The following is a 19,502-nucleotide window of genomic DNA, read 5'->3' as shown; positions in this document are numbered from 1 at the left end:
GGGAGCCTACTTCTCCCTCTGCCTGTGTCTCTGCCTCTCTCTCTGTGTCTCTCATGAATAAATAAATAAAATCTGTACAAAAATATCTTTGGATAATCTTTGTGATAGGTACCTAAAAAACTAAGCACATTTTAAAATCCAGCAGTTATGAATTCTGGGGAAAATAAGGTACTAGTAGAGAAGAAATAATGATAGATCACCATGGGGTTCATTAGTGACCAACATTTATAGTAGTCCTCCCTCCCTTTATCCCCAGGAGACCTGTTCCAAGACCCCCAGTGGATGCCTGAAACTGCAGATAGCTCTGAACCCAATATATACTGTTTCTCCCTATGAATATATACATATGATAAAGCTCAACTTATAAATTAGGCACAGTAACAGATTAACAACCAATAAATAATAAAATAGAACAATCATAACAATATACTGCAATATAAGTTACGTGACCGTAGTCCCACTAATATCTTATTGTACTGTACTCACCCTTCTTCTTGTGATGACAGGAGATGATAAAGTGCCTACATGATGAGGTGAAAGGGAGGTGACTGATGCAGGCATTGTGATGAAACGTGAGGCTACTACTGACCTGATGACATAAGGATGATCACCTGCTTCCAGACCGCGACTCACTGTGGGTAACTGAAGCCAGAGAAAGCAAAGCCACCGGAGTAAAACAGCTGAGAACGGGCAACTACTGTATAGCTATGGATTTTCACCTACACTAGGAGATTGGAAGAGATGGGGAAGAAATATGGGGGAGGCAGGGATATAAGAAAAGTAAACTGCCTGCCCTGAGAGAAACTCAAGAACGCATTTCTGAAATGGATCAATCAAGAAGAAGGAACACAATTCATTTTTAAATGGGAACCACTAAGCGTTGAGAGTACTGATCTCTGGGGTGCTATGCTGGAGAGAGGGGGTACACTTTTTTTTCATGATAAACTGTGCATGATTACTGTAATAAAAAGAGCTAAAAAAATTTTTTTTAATGTTTTTCACTGACAAATTTAATATGAATTCAAAGAAAGGAGAACTGGGGAACTGGAAAGACATGAAGAGGAAACCCGATCTACCAGCTACAACCTCTCTACCCGACCTGGGCTACTGCAGGAGACCTCCTAGAAGGAGCCCCAGCAGCCTAGCCAGGCTTTCTTTCAGGCCAGGACACTCCCTCTATTCCAAGTGACAACAGCAAGGCTCAAAGGACAGACTTGGAGGCACTTCATTTAATAAAAAAAGCAAAGAACTGATAAAATCCAAACTAATGATATAATAATGTACGTGGAATTAGTATTAACAGCAGTATACCAGGCATATATTGCAAAGATGTATTTCCTGAGCTCTTAAAGGTGAGTGCTAAATACTAAGTGTAATAACGTATAGTGAACAACTGTAATTCAGGGTCAAAGGTTTCATGGTGACTGCGGAGGTGAAGATACTTTACCCCCAGCAGGAGAACTTAAATTCAACTTGTCCTGATTGAAAATAACACAATAATTCAATGTAATATAACAGAATTCAGATGTAGTCCACTTATAAAAGAATTTGCATCAAAGTCACTTTCACCACAGAGGCCTGGGTTCCCACACAACAGAAACCAGGCACTTGAAAAGTAAGCACTGGCTTTGCTTAGATCAATGATACATAGATTTCTCGATAAGCCCAAGGCCTAGACAAAGCAAAAAAGGAATAACAAATACCTATATATTACAGAGAATTCTGACAAGCTCAAATTCTTACAGGCTTATTATTACTTGGTTTAGCTTTTTCTTAAAATTCAGAAAAGTCAGGCCATACCTGAACATACATGGGACTCCTCAAAGTGCAAAGTTCACTGAAGCCTACTAGTTGCTTCATGCTATCAATTAATTCACTCATCAAAACCTAGATGTAATTCAGGATACATTTATAGCTCCCCCCTCAAATGATTTCACAAATGTGTTGGTTCCCAAAGAGAAAAAAGCAGGTCCCAGTGACAATAAAAGCCATACTTAGGAATATGGCACACCTGTTCAAAGCACCTGTTTCAAGGGGGAAAAAATGATACAACCCAGAAATGACAGTATTTTATTTTAAAAAATATTTACAGAAAACTGTTCAGGAACTCATCTTTTTGAATAAAGCAATAAAAAATGGATTTATTTCCTATGAGTTCAAAAGCCTATTATAGTTCTTTATAAACCTACTGGTTCAAAAAAAAAAAAAAAAAAAAAAAAAAAACCTAGCTGAAAAACTCCCTATCAGTAGCACCTTGACTTTCATGATCTAATCATTACACAAATTCTTACTACCACAAAAAAAAGGCAAAAAAATTTTGATTACTCACTCAACATGAAACTTACTGCATTATTAAACTTTTCTCAAATTAAACATATGAAGTACAACATAGGAGTAGAAAAAATACTCCACTTCATATAATCTAATGACCTGTGTGCTATTTAAAATCACAAAGACTTTTAAGTAGCATACAGTTAATCTAAATGCATATTAATGTATTTAGATTATTTATGTCCATTTTAAACTTACAATTACAGATTTATTTTAGTGAAGTAAATACCAAATATTAAGTCTCTAAAAAAATTTCCCACATAAACCTATAAGAGAAATTTAAAGTGAAATAGGCTGCACTGGTCTAAGCTCATAGGCCACAAAACTAAATATATGCCTCCTTTGTGTACTCACTAGGAGGTCCAAATACACAAACAAAATCAAAGCAATAAAGAACACTAATAGCACTTGATAAATTGACAGACTATCAACAATGTAAAAAATACAATGTATTATATGATGAGTTTGAATGCAAAAACCATATATTTATTAAACATGTGATTAACTTAAAAACACCAAACCAGTTTGTTTTAAAGTGCTCCTCATCCAAGACCTTGGACAAAACCATCACTTCAAAGTGAATTAAAAAAAAAAAAAAAAAAAAAAAAACAGTTTACAAGGCAAACACTGACAATAGGTATGGACAGGCACTACCAAAAAATGCTATTTGTTCTTTAATTAAATAATGCCATTCTCAAGTGATGTAGAGCAATCATCTTGACAGAATTCTTTTTTTGTATATAAATAGTCATAAATAAAAAATGTCTCTAGATAGTCTAAAGAGCTGCAAACATTAATACCTTACAACAGCAGCTTAATGTCTATTTCAGGAAAAAAGCACTAAAATCCTCTTCCATTGAAAGGCGTTTATTTCTCTGGTGTAAGTGAGCAACGTCACTACAACATTAACCTCTTTTCTAGAACAATGTAAATAACAATGTATACATATCTTAAATTTGGTAGGTCATAAAAGTTAGGATGTAATCATTTTTTGCTGCGACAGAAAAATAAATAAATACAAGTTAAATAATTTCATCCAACATTTGGTATTGACAAATCAGTAGTGTCAACTTCACATATGAAGGACAGCACAGTCTGGTTTTTAAAAAATCCTCATCATGTCACTGGTATTTGGGATAAAAATATTTAGAATATTAAATGTCTCCTTTTTGCTCAAAGGAATACAATAGAATCACCATCAAGCTGCTATCGTAACTCATTTTTAGCTGGGGTAAAGTGACCATTTGGTCCATGGCACAAGTTACATATATCACACTTCTGTCAAACTGAAACCTTATAAGATTTCATGTTTATAAACTACAATACACACTGACTACCTGTCAGTCCCTCACAGTTTTTTTAGAAAAATATCTACATTTGTCCTTATGGAGGTCAAAATGTTACACCATCATTTATTTAAAAAAAAATGCACATTCATACTGTGAAGTTATTAGGAAAATACTCTTGCAAATAAACTATATAAAGATAAAATACACTTCAAAGGTATGTGGGTTGTTTTTTGTTTGTTTGTTTTACAGTATTCTATAAAGTGCAGAGAAATCCTAAGGGAAAAACTACTCCCTATAACCTAATTTAATTACAGCAGCTTTTGCATAGCAATACTTAGAGGAAGTTGGACACTTCCGTTTCCTCAGGAAGAGAAGGATGGAAGAGGATCTTCAGAGTCTGATTTTTTTTTGGCCATAAGTCTGCTTTCTTCAGGAATGGTTGCTGATGCCAAATCTCCATTAAGTGTATTTCTTGAACAGTGAACAGGTCCTATTAAGAAATTAATTAAAATTAATATTTATTTATTATTTATTAATATCCTACCAATATTAACTCCAGTTCTTTATGAAAAACCATTTTAAATTTCCTATTTAGGGACATCCAATTCCTTTGGCTTCCTATTAATGTTTTGGTTGTTTGCTTAATAGAGAAAAATCTAATTAAAAAAAAAAAAGAGGGGACACTTGAGTGGCTCAGCGGTTGAGCACCTGCCTTCGACCCAGGGTATGATCCTGGAGTCCCGGGATCGAGTCCCATGTTGGGCTCCCTGCATGGAGCCTGCTTCTCCCTCTGCCTGTGTCTCTGCCCCTCTCTCTCTCTGTGTCTCTCATGAATAAATAAATAATTTTTTAAAAAAAAATAGAGAAAAATCTAACTTTCCTACTATTGGCAGTCACAAGGAGAAACTTCATCATTAATGAAATAAATTATGAAGCTATCAGAAGGAGAGATACTTGTTCTGTTCACTGCTACAACCAGGTTTGGCACATAATGGGCAGTCAATAAATATACGCTGAACTGAATGTAATTTTAGTTAACTACTGCTTTTTCAGCCTGATGCTTTTAATGCTGTTAGAATCCTCCTTTTTTTGTAGGGGGAAAAAAAAAAAAAAGACAAGACCCCAAAAAGGTTATGTGTCTAACCCAAGATCACACAAATTGGCAATGGAGCTAAGACTAACTCAGGTCTTGCTCTTTTCATCAGAAGACTTTCTGAGCAAAGCTGACAAGATACCTCACGCTGAAAGTTCTCTTATTTCCAGTTGGAATGCAACTCACAGAACTACCACTGCAGCTCCAACAACACCGCTAAACACGCTGGCACGGCCCCCTTCCAAAACAAGTACACTTTTATGTGTACATATTATTTCAATTTATCAATTTAGTAAATTTATACTTACTACCTTCATAATTTTTAAAATCTAGTTATTAAAAAGCAGAAGTAGTTTTGGGGTACCTGGGTGGCTCAGTGGTTGAATATCTCATGAGAGACACAGAGGAGAGAGGCAGAGATAGAGGCAGAGGGAGAAGCAGGGTCCCTGTGCAGACCCCGATGTGGGACTCAATCCCAGGACCCTGGGATCACAACCTGAGCCAAAGCAGATGCTCAACTACTGAACCACCCAGGTGCCCCACAAAACATGTAGTTTCTAAAGAAGAGCACTGAAGAGCACTAATTCAATCTCTGCTTTGTCAACTGAGATACTAAACTTTAGGATAAACAGAAGGAAACTTAAGGATAAAAATTCTAACCTAGCTACACTTCCCAACTTAAAGAACATTCTAGAGAACTGGGATATACTGTGTGTATATAATATGTATGCTAGTATGCATGTGTTTGTGCAGGTATTTATGACTAGTTCTGTTACACTCTTTAACAGCCAAACATGGGAAGGCGAAATGGAGTAAGGCATGTACACCGAAAGCCTATGAAAATTGTTTTCAAAAATTCAAAACCAGGGACGCCTGGGTGCCTCAGTGGTTGAGCGTCTGCCTTTGGCTCAGGGTGTGATCCTGAGTGTGGGGATCGAGTCCAACGTCGGGCTCCCTGTGAGGAGCCTGCTCTCCCTCTGTATCTCTCATGAATAAATAAATAAATAAAATCTTAAAAAAAAAGATTCAAAACCACGGTGCTTAAAAGAGAGTGAAGGAAAATGGCCGGATTTTTTTAAAAATTATTTTCGCCATCACTAATGTAAATGATCCTCTCAAAGTAAAAAGAAGTAGCATCTAGAGAAAAGTATACGGTGGCATCAGGAACTCCTTCATGGGCTCTAGATTCAAAGGGTCATATAAACAAGCAGAAGGAAGAAGGTAAATCAGAATTACGATACCTGCCTCTAGTAACTTTCCTTCCCACCCCTAACCTCTCTCTAACCCTCTTCCTCTTATCTCTTCCAAGCTGTACTAAATTGGCCCAGGAAGTTTCTTTCTCCCTTCCCCTTCCCACCCTCATCCCGTTTCCTTTCTTATTTTACCCACCGTCCCAACTTAAATTAAAAAATAGGGATGAGCATCAAGTAGTGCTCTCTATCAATAAATAGTTCTGTAAGAAAAATGGACAACAAAAAGATGCCCTCACCTTTGAAAAATCTGAAAATGGCCAGCAGTCCCCTTTTTCATGAACTCTATGTTCTCCTCTCATTAAACCTGTTTAACCTTCTGGTTCAGTAAAACTCTATCTTAATCAATGTGAATTAGCTGAGCTCTTCTAAACCACCTAAAGAAATCTAAACACCATTTATCATGTCATTTCCAGAAGAGAAATAAAAGTCTTATTTGTTCCAAACAAAGAGACTTACAAATTCTTGGAATGCAACCCGTCCCCTAACTAGGAACTTTAAGTAATTTCTATCACACACGCTTCGTGGGCAACAGTAAAGCCTCTGAAAGCAAAAGTCTCCTAATGGAGTTGTAATAGTAAGACTCTATTTATGTTTACTGGAAATCGCGGTCACTACCATCTAACTAGATAGTCTGACATACTTTCAGAGCCTTTTCTCTGAAGAGAAAAATAACTAAATTTGAACATCAAACACAAAACCTTTCCTAAAGTATTCAATCATGGTCTGCCTCCTCTTTAAAGAAAATGGGAGAAAAAAGGTACATGAATAAATGCTACTATAATTCACCACCACCACTAGAAAAAATTCTTTTCCTTGGCATTTCAAATGATTTAACTAACAATGCTGATTTATTTTTTCCTCTGAACTTAGAAGTTGCCTTCATTTTCCCCTAGAATCCTACCCACAACTCATGCTTTCTTCTAAAATGTTTTTTAAATGTAAATATAGTGGGAGTAGAACATTACTAAGACGCTACTAAAATGTAACATTTTGATGTTATATACATAAATGAAAGATACGGCATTTATGTGGAGGTATTCACCGCTTCTTAATAACAAAGGTGTCTGTAAAAGGAAATAGGATCTGTTGTTGATTGTGTGCTGTCTGCCTGGGTCTAAATTAAGGAATGATTCCAAAGGCGAAGTACAGTGTTCACTCTCAGTATCTTTCATTTATGTCAACAATTCTGGAGATTAAGCCAAAGAAAGAGACAGAGCCCCATTCAACTTACTATCTGGGTCTTCAAGAGGATTATCATTACAAGAGTCTGTATCTGAGTAGGTTCTTCGGCGTCGCTGGGAGAGTCGGTGAAGTGTAGACACTGGTTCTTTTACAGAGTGGCTACTCCTACAAATTAAATAAAAAACATTACATTGTAAGGCCTTAAACAAATAATACCCTTAATTTAACTGGAGTGGGGTTTGTTTGTTTTTAAGAGAGCATGCCCTTGCCTGCATATGAGTCGGGGCTGGGGTTAGGCTGGGAGGGGCAGACCAAGAGGGAGAGAGAACCTTCAGTAGGCTCTACACGCAGCACAAACATGACGTCAACCTTCATGACCCTGAGAACACGTCCTGAGTCGAAATCAAGACTCCGACGCGTAACCGACTGAGCCACCCAAGTGCCCAATACTTGAAGAAGTATTAAATGACTTCTTCAAATGAAAGAGGAACTATTTTTATTCCCAAAGCTCTATGTTAGCAACATTCTACTCCTTCAGACGTCAGGCCACAGGCAAGTCAAATCATTTAGAATCCAGCTTCAGTAACCTGAAGAATATGACCTCTGAGCCAAACTACATGGAAAGGGGATACAATAAAGCAACTTCTTTTATAGAGAAGGTCCAGCAAGACAGTAGATGTATGGGATTGTTAACAAATGTTTGAAAACTAAGTCATGACTTCACAAGTGTGTACATCTAGTGTCAATCTGTACATCTAGTGTCAATCTGTATCTTATCAAAAATGACAGAAAGAAGAGGATGGGCAAGCAGGTTAGGAACATGCTAGAGGTCAACTCACTGACACCAGCAAATGGCTAAATGGAGGCTACAGACACTGGTGTAAAAGCAGTGGGGCACCTGGGGGGCTCAGTCAGGTAAGCGTCCACTCTCAATTTCAGCTCAGATCCTGATCTCAGGGTGGTGGTGAAACTGAGCTCCAGTCGGGCTCTGCACTCCGCACTGAGTCTGCTTGTCCCTCTCCCTCTGCTCCTCCCCCTGCTTGCATTTTCTCACCTCTCTCAAATAAATTAATCAGTAAAACAGTAAAAACATGAATAAGAAGTCGTAGAAACCAGAAAACTAAAAAATCCATCTAAAATATCCAGTGTAGGGCAGCCCCAGTGGCTCAGCGGTTGAGCACCTGCCTTCGGCCCATGGTGTGATCCTGGAGACCCAGAATCGAGTCCCACGTCAGGCTCCCTGCATAGAGCCTTCTTCTCCCTCTGCCTCTCTCTCTCTCTCTCCCCATCTCTCATGAATAAATAAAATCTTTTAAAATAAAATAAAAAATAAAATATCCAATGTAGAACCAAATCATAACCACTCAAAGGACCAGAGCTACCACTGTATGGAAAGCCCAACATTTCTGTTCGTAATGACAATCTTGATTCATCAAGGAAAAAAAGTAATATTAAAATTCTAATTATATTTGAGGCACCTGGGTGGCACAGTTGGTTAAGTGTCCGACTCTTGGTTTCAGCTCAGGTTCTGATCTCAGGGTTGTAAGATCAAGCCTCCCATCGGGATCTGTGCTCAGCACAGAGTCCACTTAAGATAAAACTATTTCTCCCTTTCTCTCTGTGCTTCCCCCCTGCACACTCGGGCTCTCATTCTCTCTCTCAAATAAGTAATTTTTTTAAAAAATTCTAATTGTATTTTATTTGATAAGGCAGAAAGGATAAAATACAGTTCAGAAAAATTTCTATCATAAAAATAAAAGTTCATAAAAGGGATCAAGCTTCTACTTTTCTAGAAAATTCAACCAATGAAACTTTTCATTCCCTGACAGGACTGGATATATATACATCACTGGGCTCCTCTGAGCACATGATAATTCAGAGATTACATAATCATGGTGGGGTGCAGGGGAGAATGACAATAGTAAAGGCTCAGTCAGCACTTCTTCTTAATGTAGAGAAATAAAAGCATATGTCACTACAATTTCATCACTTTCCAAAGAACCAAATAAGACAATCAGAGCAACTGAAAAGACTATTACCTACCGAGATAAAGAACACTTTAGTAGCCTGGGATGTTAGCAAGATCTACTAGAAGGTAAATGTCTCAAATGTGCTGATATGAATATATACTTTAAAACATCAATTGGTTTTTCTCTCTTTGCAGTAAGATCTTTAATTCCTCATAAAACAACGGATTAGGATGAATATAACAATAAAAAAGCTGTTGTAGGGCACCTGGGTGGCTCAGCAGTTGAGCGTCTGCCTTCATGCTCAGGGCGTGATCGGGCTCCCTGTATGGAGCTGCTTCTCCCTCTGCCTATGTCTCTGCCTCTCTCTGTGTGTCTGTCATTAATAAATAAATAAAATATCTTAAAAAAAAAAAAAAAACCTGTTGTAAAGTGAGCCTAAACTTTGGACCCTTAATACCTCAAAAATGGATTATACTAACCATAATTTGATATAATATCAAACACCAATAAAAAGTACAATAGTTGGAAAGGCGCTTACCTTGCTGGTTAATTTATTCACTTTTTTTATCTTCACTGATGACCTACTGGGGCCAGGCCCTACACTTCGGTAGAATGCTAAGCAAATCAGAACCAGGCCCTGCTCAGAAAGTTTCCATCTCACACCACTTGATGTTGAAGGCCCCCAAATCGCCCTAAGTAGGTATGATTTTGAGAGAACTTGGTTAAAAGGAAAGATTATTTTACCTCTCTGAACTGCAGGAACCAGGATGGCTAACAGAACGCTTCATCTAGAAATTAAAAAGAAAATGAGCATGATCCATATGTCAAGTAGAATAATGCAGCTCTAATTTATTATCACTATCATAATTAACAGAAATCTGCTCAGAGGAAAAGATGACTGGCCAAAAAATTTATTTCTTACAGACTCGAGCAACACTATCAGCACAATGTCAAGCTTTGTCCCTAATAACCATTCGTTGGAATCTTTCTCAATGCATATCAAAAACATGCTAGGTTCTTTTCTCAATAATAAAAACCAAATTTCATATTTTACATGTATCATATATATGTATGTGCACATATATAGAAATATGAAAAAAATGTATATAACCCATCTAAAAAACTATTTAAAGGAGTATCTAGCAAGTCAGAAAATATTCTAATAAATATCTCTCCCTGTCTTTTTTTTTAAAGACCAAGAAAAGAGTCTTTGGTAGTAAAGCTTCTCTTTACAATCCATTATTCAGTAGGTGTTACACAGACGTCCTAACGTATGGTTTTCATGGAAGATGGCATTAATAATTTGAGTCTTTAAAGAAAGAAGAACCAAGTCTCAAATAGGTCTCTAAAACATATTTTTTTAAAGTTTTAAAAACTGATTAAAAGCATTAATAAAGGGGCAGCGTGGGTGGCTCAGCGGCTTAGCGACTCAGCGACTCCTGCCGCCCAGGGTGTGATCCTGGAAACCCAGGATTGAGTCCCAGTCCGGTTCCCTGCATGGAGCCTGCTTCTCCCTCTGCCTGTGTCTCTGCCTCTCTCTCTCTCCTCTCTGTCTCAATAAATAAAATCTTTTTTTAAAAAAAGCATTAATAAAAAAAGGCATTAATAAATATGACAAATACTAAATATAATTTTTTTTTAAGATTTTATTTATTTATTCATGAGGGACACAGAGAGAAGGAGAGGCAGAGAGACACAGGCAGAGGGAGAAGCAGGCTCCACGCAGGGAGCCCGATGTGGGACTCGATCCCGGGTCTCCAGGATCAGGCCCTGGGCTGAAGGCGGCGCTAAACCGCTGAGCCACCCGGGCTGCCCCTAAATGTAATTTAAAAGATCAACTATTCCACTAAAAAAATAGAAGGAGGCCCCCAATTAAAACAGATTATTTCAATGTTTAGCAAGGGAGCAGAAAAGCAAAGTTTATACTAGGGCTAAGGATAGTTGTTTTTATATGCAGGGGCTCAAAGGTCTCATAAGTCCAAGTCTAACGTCTGTGTTATGTAAATGCCTGCTGTGTTTACAAACATGAGCCACCAGTTGCTCTGAGAAATCCCAGCTGAAATGATAACAGATATAACCAAGCCAATTTGCATTCCAGGAACATCTACATGATTGACATTAAGATACAAATGGACATTAACATCTCCTTTAACAGAAGTCACTTCCTTTGGGATTATTCACCCATCTAAATTACATTATATCCCCTCTACAATTATCACTCAACCTGTGGAACAAAATGACAATTGTTTGAATTTTCGTTATGATTTGAAAAAAAAATGCAAATTTATTTTAAGGCGTACACAGTGAGATTAACTACATAAAGTAGTTCAAAAATCAGCTTAAATAAAATAGTTTTAGAATTCTCATATACTCATATATTCATATTATTAAAAAAATTTACTCATACTCATATTATTAAAAAAAATTTCCCAAAAAGACTGTCTGACCTTTTTTCCATACTGTGTCTCCAGAACTAATTATCATAAGCCACAATTTTAGCTTTATATATGAAGCAAAATGGCAAAATAAGTAAAAATAAGCAACCTCTAACTGATCTTTTTCAGATTGGCTTATTGGACTTTCCTGTAATGTTGCTAGTGATAAAGGTTTTGGTTTAAAAGAGACAATTATTACAGTTTCTTATACATAAAATACATATATGAACTCTGAACTACAGAGTGTTTGTTAAAGATTTTTTACTTTTTTATTTATTTGAGAGAGAGAGAGAGAGAGAGAGAACAAGCACAGAGATCACTGTTTTCTAACCAATGTATGATGGGCCAAGCGCAGTATGAAAATGGGTTTTATTAGTTTGGGAAGTGCTAGGTTAACTTAAATGAATTGGGTTTCTCTGTCATAGGCCTTCTTACAACCTCTTTTATACTAACATATATCATGAATCTTTGAAAAGGAGAAGTGCTGTGCATTGTTTTTAAAACTTATTTGACAACCCTTCTTGCATATTTTTAATAACATCTCGCAGGAACGTAGTGTTCAGTAGAACAATTTGACAATTATTTATAAAATAATTGTAGATATGTTATACTGTTAAATAGGGTTAGGATTAGGGAATAACCTATATGGTTGAATAAGAAAAGATCTTTTGAGACGGATGTATATATATGGTGTTATGTTCCTACATTGGGCATATTCAGGATGTTATGGCCCTAGATGTGTGTTGGGAGTGTTATGTTCCTGAGGTTGATATATAAGGGCTACACTGTTTTTTAGGTGTCAAGTACAGACTTTACTACAAACACTATAGTTGACTTTATAGAATGAAATGCAATAAAACCACCTCAAAGCTACCTCATTTTTGTATTGAATTTCTAAGGAAAATGCCTTCTGTTACAAATGCTTTGTAGGATAGAGACACCTGGATGGACCACTTGATTAAGCGTCTGCCTTCCTGGGATGGAGCCCCACGTCTGCCTCTCCCTCTGGCCCCCCTCCCACTCATGTTCCCTGTTCTAATAAAAAAATTTTTTTAAATCAGTTAATTAATTAAGGTGATGATTTTTACTTAATCTCAAATAGCTTAAATCGGTTGGGGTGGATACAAGCACCTAGGAATAAGTTGTACCCTATTGTTTCTTCTAACAAATAAGCCTTCAAGTAATCGCTAAAAATAGTAGCCAGGTAGCATTCTTCCTTTTATAAAAGGGCTCCTGAAAACACTTAGATGAAAAAAATGTAAAGTCTCATCGAACTCCGTCTCACCTACAGTTCTGCACAGTTTGAGCAAGTTTATTAGCTTGGGAAGGACAACTAGTCCACTGCCCCCAGCAAAGGGTACTTGTTGTTCAGGGCAATCAGAAGGAAAGAAACTAACACAAAGCACCTGTGTTAAATTGGTCAGCCCTTTTGCATTGGAAAAGACTTTATTTTACAGATGAAAATGGGGTCCAGAAAGATTCAGTAACTTGCCTACTCAGAGGGCTCAAATCCAGACTACAAAATACTGTTTTCCCTATAACATGTTGCTTCAAACCCCCTACAACTCCTTTATGACTTGCCTAATTTTATCGTTTTGTGGGTAAAACACCACCCCTCTGTGATGTTTTCCAAGTAGAGCAGTGCCCCCAACTTTTTCCATGTCACAATACCCACAGAGCATAATATTTTCCTGGCACACTGGGGTAAACGGCACAGTCCTCCAAGTGGAGGCGATCAGAACCGCGGCACATGCTGAGTCCAAAAAGTGGAAAGCCTCCAAAAAGAACATGAGTACAACCTTCAAAAAGTTCCATCTGTTGGGGGATCCCTGGGTGGCTCAGCGGTTTGGCCCCTGCCTTCCGCCCGGGGTGTGATCCTGGAGTCCCGGGATCGAGTCCCACATCGGGCTCCCTGCATGGAGCCTGCTTCTCCCTCTACCTGTATGCCTCTATGTCTCTCATGAATAAATAAATAAAATCTTTAAAAAAAAAAAAAAAAGTTCCATCTGTTGATTATTTCCCTCCCATTGCTACTTTCCTCCCTTAAAAACAAAAACAAAACCAAAAACAAACATGCAACATTACTGGAAGAAAAACAAGTTCCAACCATTTGAACAGGAGAAGGTGACACAGGAGAAACCAAGGGATCCGGATGGGACAGCTGAAACATCTCAGGTTTAAACTTGGCATTCGCTATCTTCACACATTCCTCAAGGGTTGTGATGAATGTATTACATGTGGCACTAAGCAGAGAAGAGGCTTCATTCATGTTCTGAAAAATTACACAGTGAGTTAAACAGACCCACACACAGCTATATGCAGCCACGCACCACGTTACAATCAAGTGACTAAACATTATCTCCAACAGACACCTTACTAGGTTAGTGCAAATCTACTTAAACTACCTCAGAAAATTAAAGCAATACATGAAGAAGAAATGTCTATCAAGCAATGTATGAAATTCATTTCCAAGAAAAATGAAGTTTTTGCATTTAAACCAAATATGAATCATATTGAAAAACTATGTATAACAATGTACATGACCTAACCCAAACAGTAATTTTCTAAGTATCAAAATTCTGAAGGTGGTCACAGCAGTGGAACACCCTGAGAGTTACTTAGAGGCAGGCACAATTCATATCTACCCCTTCCTTGGTAAGATACAAACCCCACTCTTTTTTTTTTTTTTTAATGACAGTAATGTCTCCTGACCCTGGGGGATGAATACAGACTGGTCTAAGCCAGTCATGGCTATTCCATGACCCTTGGTCAAATATTGGTATCTTAGTTTCCTTTGACCCATACAAAAGAGATGTGAAGTCTGCCGAGGAGTTGCTGAGACTTTTTGTTACTGGATAAAACCCAGGACAGCAAGTTGAGAAGATCTCTTTCCACCTCGGTTACCTCTAACTGCCTCCTGTATCTGTGTGACCTTGGTCTTCACCCCAACACCTTGGGCATAAAGGGAAAAATCAAATACACCAAGAATGGCAGAGTGGAAGGACAGAACAAGCCCAGGTCCTTGATACTGTCACTGAGCAGCAGGAGCAAATGTGAGGACACCTACCTCTGAAGAGCTTGTGATGAAACAGGAAATGGCCTTAGGGTTTAATGTGCCTGCAACTAAAGGTGACCTCACAGAAGATTGCTCCCCACCAGGAGAAGGCCACAGGAGAGGTAGGAAGATTTCTTGTCCCATTTCTCCCAAGTTAGGTAAAAGGGGACTGGGAACCATGCCAACCTCTCAACCAGAGAACAGCAGGGCCCACTGATCCTCCTTTATCCGAAAGTGTGAGCCTATATCATAGCCAGGCCCACAAATCTGACACTTGATTCCTGTATTACTGTCCTGAGTCCTTTTTTTAAAAGTTATTTGATAAAAGCTAAATTATCAACTCTCAGTACTGAAACTGGGACCTTAGAAGGAGAGGGGCAGTTGTCCAAGGATTCCTGCAGCTAGCCCAGAAAGCAAGCCTAGAACGCTTCTTCCCCACCCCAACCTCCAAATCATCAGAGTGGCTACAAAAATAAGCCTTGATTCCCTGGAGAAGTGTGCTGCTTCCAGCTTTACACTGGTTGCACAGATACCATCTAGAAGATCCTACAGATATCCAGAATCTGTAGTAGGGACAGGCCAGAAGAGCTAAAAAACAGCTCATTTTGAAACCACTTCTCTATCACCCTATGGGAAGAACCTCAGCCTCCAGTGTGTTACAAAGCATAACCGGACATGAAGGGATCATCTTTGTATACCTCTACGCTGGGCGATGAATGATTCTCATCATGGTGAACAAATTCTTGGATAGTATGAACTTGCTGCATTAGGAGATCACAGTAGAGGCGAAGTTCAGACATTTTGGTTTTCAGAGATTCACTGGTTTCACTTATTTCTGAAAGGAACATATATAAACATTCAGTTAGAGATTGCTTTCATATTTTTTGAGCAATAAAACAAAACAGAATCATTTAAAAACTAAGGCAATGGATAAAAATACCTAAAGCTTAAGAGGTGGGAGCCCTTGGAAGTAGGTCATAAGGGCCTTGAAGAAATACCTTCTCTTCAAATAATTGAGGAAAAAAAATAGGAGTCATATGTCTGGCATGAGGTTTAGGTAGATTAATTTCCAGAGGCAGGGTGATGACTACTGGATTTTTTTTTTAAGATTTTATTTATTTTGAGAGAGAGAGAGAGAGCAAGTGAACACACAAGTGGGGGGAGAGACAGAGGGAGAGAGAATCCCAAGTAGACTCTACGCTGAGCATGGAGTCTGACATGACGGGGCTCCATCTCACAACCCTGAGATCATTACCTGAGCTGAAATTGGGAGTCAGTCACTTAACCAACTGAGCCACACAGGTGCCCCCAAAACTGGATGTTTTATATAGGATATTCCCATTCCATCACTCATCTTTCATTTTAAAAGTGCTTATATTTCTTTTTTTGTAAATTGTCTTCTCTCTGTCCTTTACATATTTTTCCAGTTCTGATGTTCGATTTTAATAATATGCAAATTAATAATTTAGAAAAGTTCTTACACATTGAAGAGAGCAATCCTTCCCCTGTCCTATATACTGCTAGTGCTTTTCCAGATCTATCTGCTCTCTTTCGGTTTGCTTTATTGTGCATTTTGACATGTAGAAGTTTTCCAATTTTTACGTAGATAAAACCACTGTATATAAACATCTATTTTCTTCTGTTCCTCTCATAACTTTGTTTTCACATTTTATTATTTTCAGAATTGGTTTGTTAAGAGTTTACCTTCTTTTCCTTAATATGTCCAGGCACACTAAACATCCAGCCCTTGGGCAGCCCGGGTGGCTCAGCGGTTTAGCGCCCCCTTCAGCCCAGGGCGTGATCCTGGAGTCCCGGGATGGAGTCCCACATTGGGCTCCCTGCATGGAGCCTGCTTCTCCCTCTGCCTGTGTCTCTGCCTCTCTCTCTCTCTGTGTCTCTCATGAATAAATAAATAATTTTTTTAAAAATCCAGCCCTAATCTCAGCCATTCGCTGACCAGTACCTTCTAAACTAGCAGTATAAACAGCAGAGGAAGCAGGGGAAAATACACATAGTAGATCCTGGCATTTCTCCATATACCATGGATCAGTGGCACTGCTTCATGATACCAGCCACTATGTCGCTCTAGCCACAGTGGACCAAACAAGCTTTATCTGCCTACTTGACCTAACCTAAATTAACTTCTACTCAAATTTAAGTCCATTCCTTCTTTTTTTTCAATTGTAGTACAATACACATAATAAAATCTACTGTTTTAACCATTTTTAAGTAGATAGTTGAGGGACATTAAGTACATTCACAATGTCCTACAACCATTACCATCATCCACCTCCAGAACCTTTTCATCTTTCCAAAGTAAAACTTGACACCCATTCAACAATAAAGCCCCATCTCCCCTTCCCCCTGGCCCCTGTCAACCATTACTGTACCTTCTGTCTCTATAAATCTGACTATTCTAGGTATCCCAGGAAGCGCAATCATGTAATATTTGTCCTTTTGTGACCAGCTTATTTCACTTAGCTTTCAAGATCCACCCATTTGGTAGCATGTGTCTGAATTTCCTTCCTTTCAAAGGCTGAATAATATTCCATTGTATATATAATACTACATTTTGTTTATCTCTTTGTCTATGGACATTTGGGTTATTTCCACCTTTTGACTATTGTGAATTTCCATTCCTTTTTATCCTACCCTTAGCCACACACTACCCATGATGTTCTTTCATATATTTTTAAATGATTCTAAATTTAGTTCGGGGCCTTCATTTTTCAATATCCATAATTTAGTTGTTTTCAGTAATCTAACTTCTACTAGCTTTTATTTATAAAAGTAATATATTCTCAATGAAAATTTTTGGAAAATCAAAAAAATATAAAAAAGAAAAATCAAATAACTGTAAACTCACTACCAAAATATAATTTTTTTTTTTTAAGATTTCATTTATTTACCTGAGAAAGAGAGGTGGGGTGGAGAGAGCACATGAGTGGGAGCAGGGGCAGAGAGAAAGGGAGAAGGAGACTCTGCTGAACAGGGAGCTCAATGCAAGGCTCATCCCAGGACCCTGGAATCATGACCTGAGCAGAAGGCAGACGCTTAACCAATGGAGCCATTTAGGCACCCCTATAAATACTGTAATATTTTCACATTATATCTGCATATGACTGAACCAATACCATAAATTATTTGCTTTGCTTTTGATTTGTATTCAATCCATTTGAATTGGCAAATATATATGAACATGATAAAGTCAAAGGTACCAAAGGGTATATATAGTGAAAAGTAAGTCTCCTTCCCACAAATTACCCTTCCAAAGGTAACAACTTGACCAATTTTATGTATCTTTCCTGAGCTGGCCAAATGAATGGATAGGTAATTTTGAATCCTGCTTTTTTGCAATTATCATTTAATGTCGGGCATTTTTTCACATTATTAAAATTCCTTGTAAACATTTAACTGGCTACATATCAGCTTATATTCAACCTATAGTTTATTGAACCATTCCCCTAAATTGAAACCTTTGCAATGTTTACAAATTTGTTTACTATGATGAATATCTATGCATGTATATTATCTTCCACATTTCTAATTATCTCTTTAGGATAGATTGTTAAAAGTAGTGGACAGGACAATTTACAATGTGTCTAAGAAAATATTCTAAAATATATATATATTCTTGTCACAAAGAAAAAATTCCATTTACCTTTTTCTTTTTTAGTCCTAGTATCAGTCAAACAGGCCTTGGAGCTCCCCAGAGCAACCAGCCACCTCTGTCTTTCAGCCGCGTTCACTGCCTTCATGTAGAAATGCTGCTCTCCAGGAATGATTAATTCCATTCTGGTGTTGTCTGCTGAATGGACTATGATGATGAACACAGGAGAAATACAGTCACAAACTTAAGTAATTTGGGGCAAATCAAACAATCACTCTTACAGTATTAGAGGTTTCAGACACCTAAAACAAGAAGTTGAGCTTTAGGATGCAGGCATTGCCTCTCCCTAAGGCGCTATTGAGTGGCACCTTCAAAACCACATTCTTACATATAACAGTGGTGCCAAAGCGGTGGTGGCAAGAGAAAAAGAAAACAGCAATGAAAACCAAACGCTCCCACTCTTGGGGCTGTCTGTACTACTTTAAATACACAGATATCGTCACACTTATCACACTTCATATATACACACACACACATATATATATATAATTTACTTATTTATTTGAGAGAGAGTACAAGCAGAGGGGAGGGATAGAGGGAGAGGGAGAAGCAGACTCCCCACTGAGCAGGGAGCCTGACATGGGGCTCAATCCCAGGACCCTGAGATCATGACCTGAGCCAAAGCCAGACGCTTAACCAACTGAGCCACCCAGATGCCCCTTATCACAAATTTCTTACTGATTTCTTTGAAAGCAAAGTCTGCATTTCAGTATCCCCCAAGCCTAGGACAGTGCCTGACATTCAGAAGCAGCACAATAAATGGTACCTATGGCCACCATTAGCACAGTAGTCCTCAACTAAGGGGCACATCATAAGAGAGTATTTTGGAGCGTTCTCCTCCTCCTCCTCTCCTAGACTACCCCCTGCCCCAATACTCTGACAAAAGAGAACTAATCAAGAATTATACTGAGCCATCCTCAATCTTTGTTGTAACACTAAATTTGTGTTACATTGTCCTTAATCAACAAGCATTTACTCAGCTCAGAGGAGTGCCTGGTAGAAGGAGAAGAGAGGAGAGAAGAAAGAAAGGAGTCTTTGCTCTAACAGACCTGACAATTTAGCCAGGGAAACAAACTAACACACCAAAAGTAATCAAAATAACTAAATGATAAACTCTTTAGTACAGAGACATCATGTGTAAGTAAAATGAAAGTAAGAAGAGGTAGGAACTAAGGCTTCAGGAAGAAGGATTTGACAATAGTACGATTTAGGTAAGAGAAAAAC

The 19,502-nt window shown here is 38.0% G+C and overlaps 1 protein-coding gene across 4 annotated transcripts in view; it reads right to left on the bottom strand.

The window, feature by feature from the left end:
- Positions 1 to 3,182: 3,182 nt before the first annotated feature.
- The window catches only part of PLEKHA3 (pleckstrin homology domain containing A3), a 28,566-nt gene continuing 12,246 nt past the window's right edge, over positions 3,183 to 19,502 (bottom strand). For all 4 annotated transcript variants that reach the window (XM_025460336.3, XM_025460334.3, XM_049106191.1 and 1 more), the window contains 6 exons: positions 18,270 to 18,425; positions 15,307 to 15,443; positions 13,661 to 13,825; positions 9,863 to 9,906; positions 7,198 to 7,313; positions 3,183 to 4,110 (listed from right to left, as the gene is read on the bottom strand). In XM_025460336.3, coding sequence (XP_025316121.1) covers positions 3,983 to 4,110; positions 7,198 to 7,313; positions 9,863 to 9,906; positions 13,661 to 13,825; positions 15,307 to 15,443; positions 18,270 to 18,425 — 746 coding nt within the window. In that variant the 3' untranslated portion in view covers positions 3,183 to 3,982. The remainder of the gene's footprint in view (positions 4,111 to 7,197; positions 7,314 to 9,862; positions 9,907 to 13,660; positions 13,826 to 15,306; positions 15,444 to 18,269; positions 18,426 to 19,502) is intronic.

Source organism: Canis lupus, chromosome 36 (assembly GCF_003254725.2).
Source record: "Canis lupus dingo isolate Sandy chromosome 36, ASM325472v2, whole genome shotgun sequence".
NCBI lineage: Eukaryota > Metazoa > Chordata > Mammalia > Carnivora > Canidae > Canis > Canis lupus.
The sequence above is the reverse complement of the archived record's forward strand: the minus strand, read 5'-3'. Positions and strand labels throughout refer to the sequence as shown.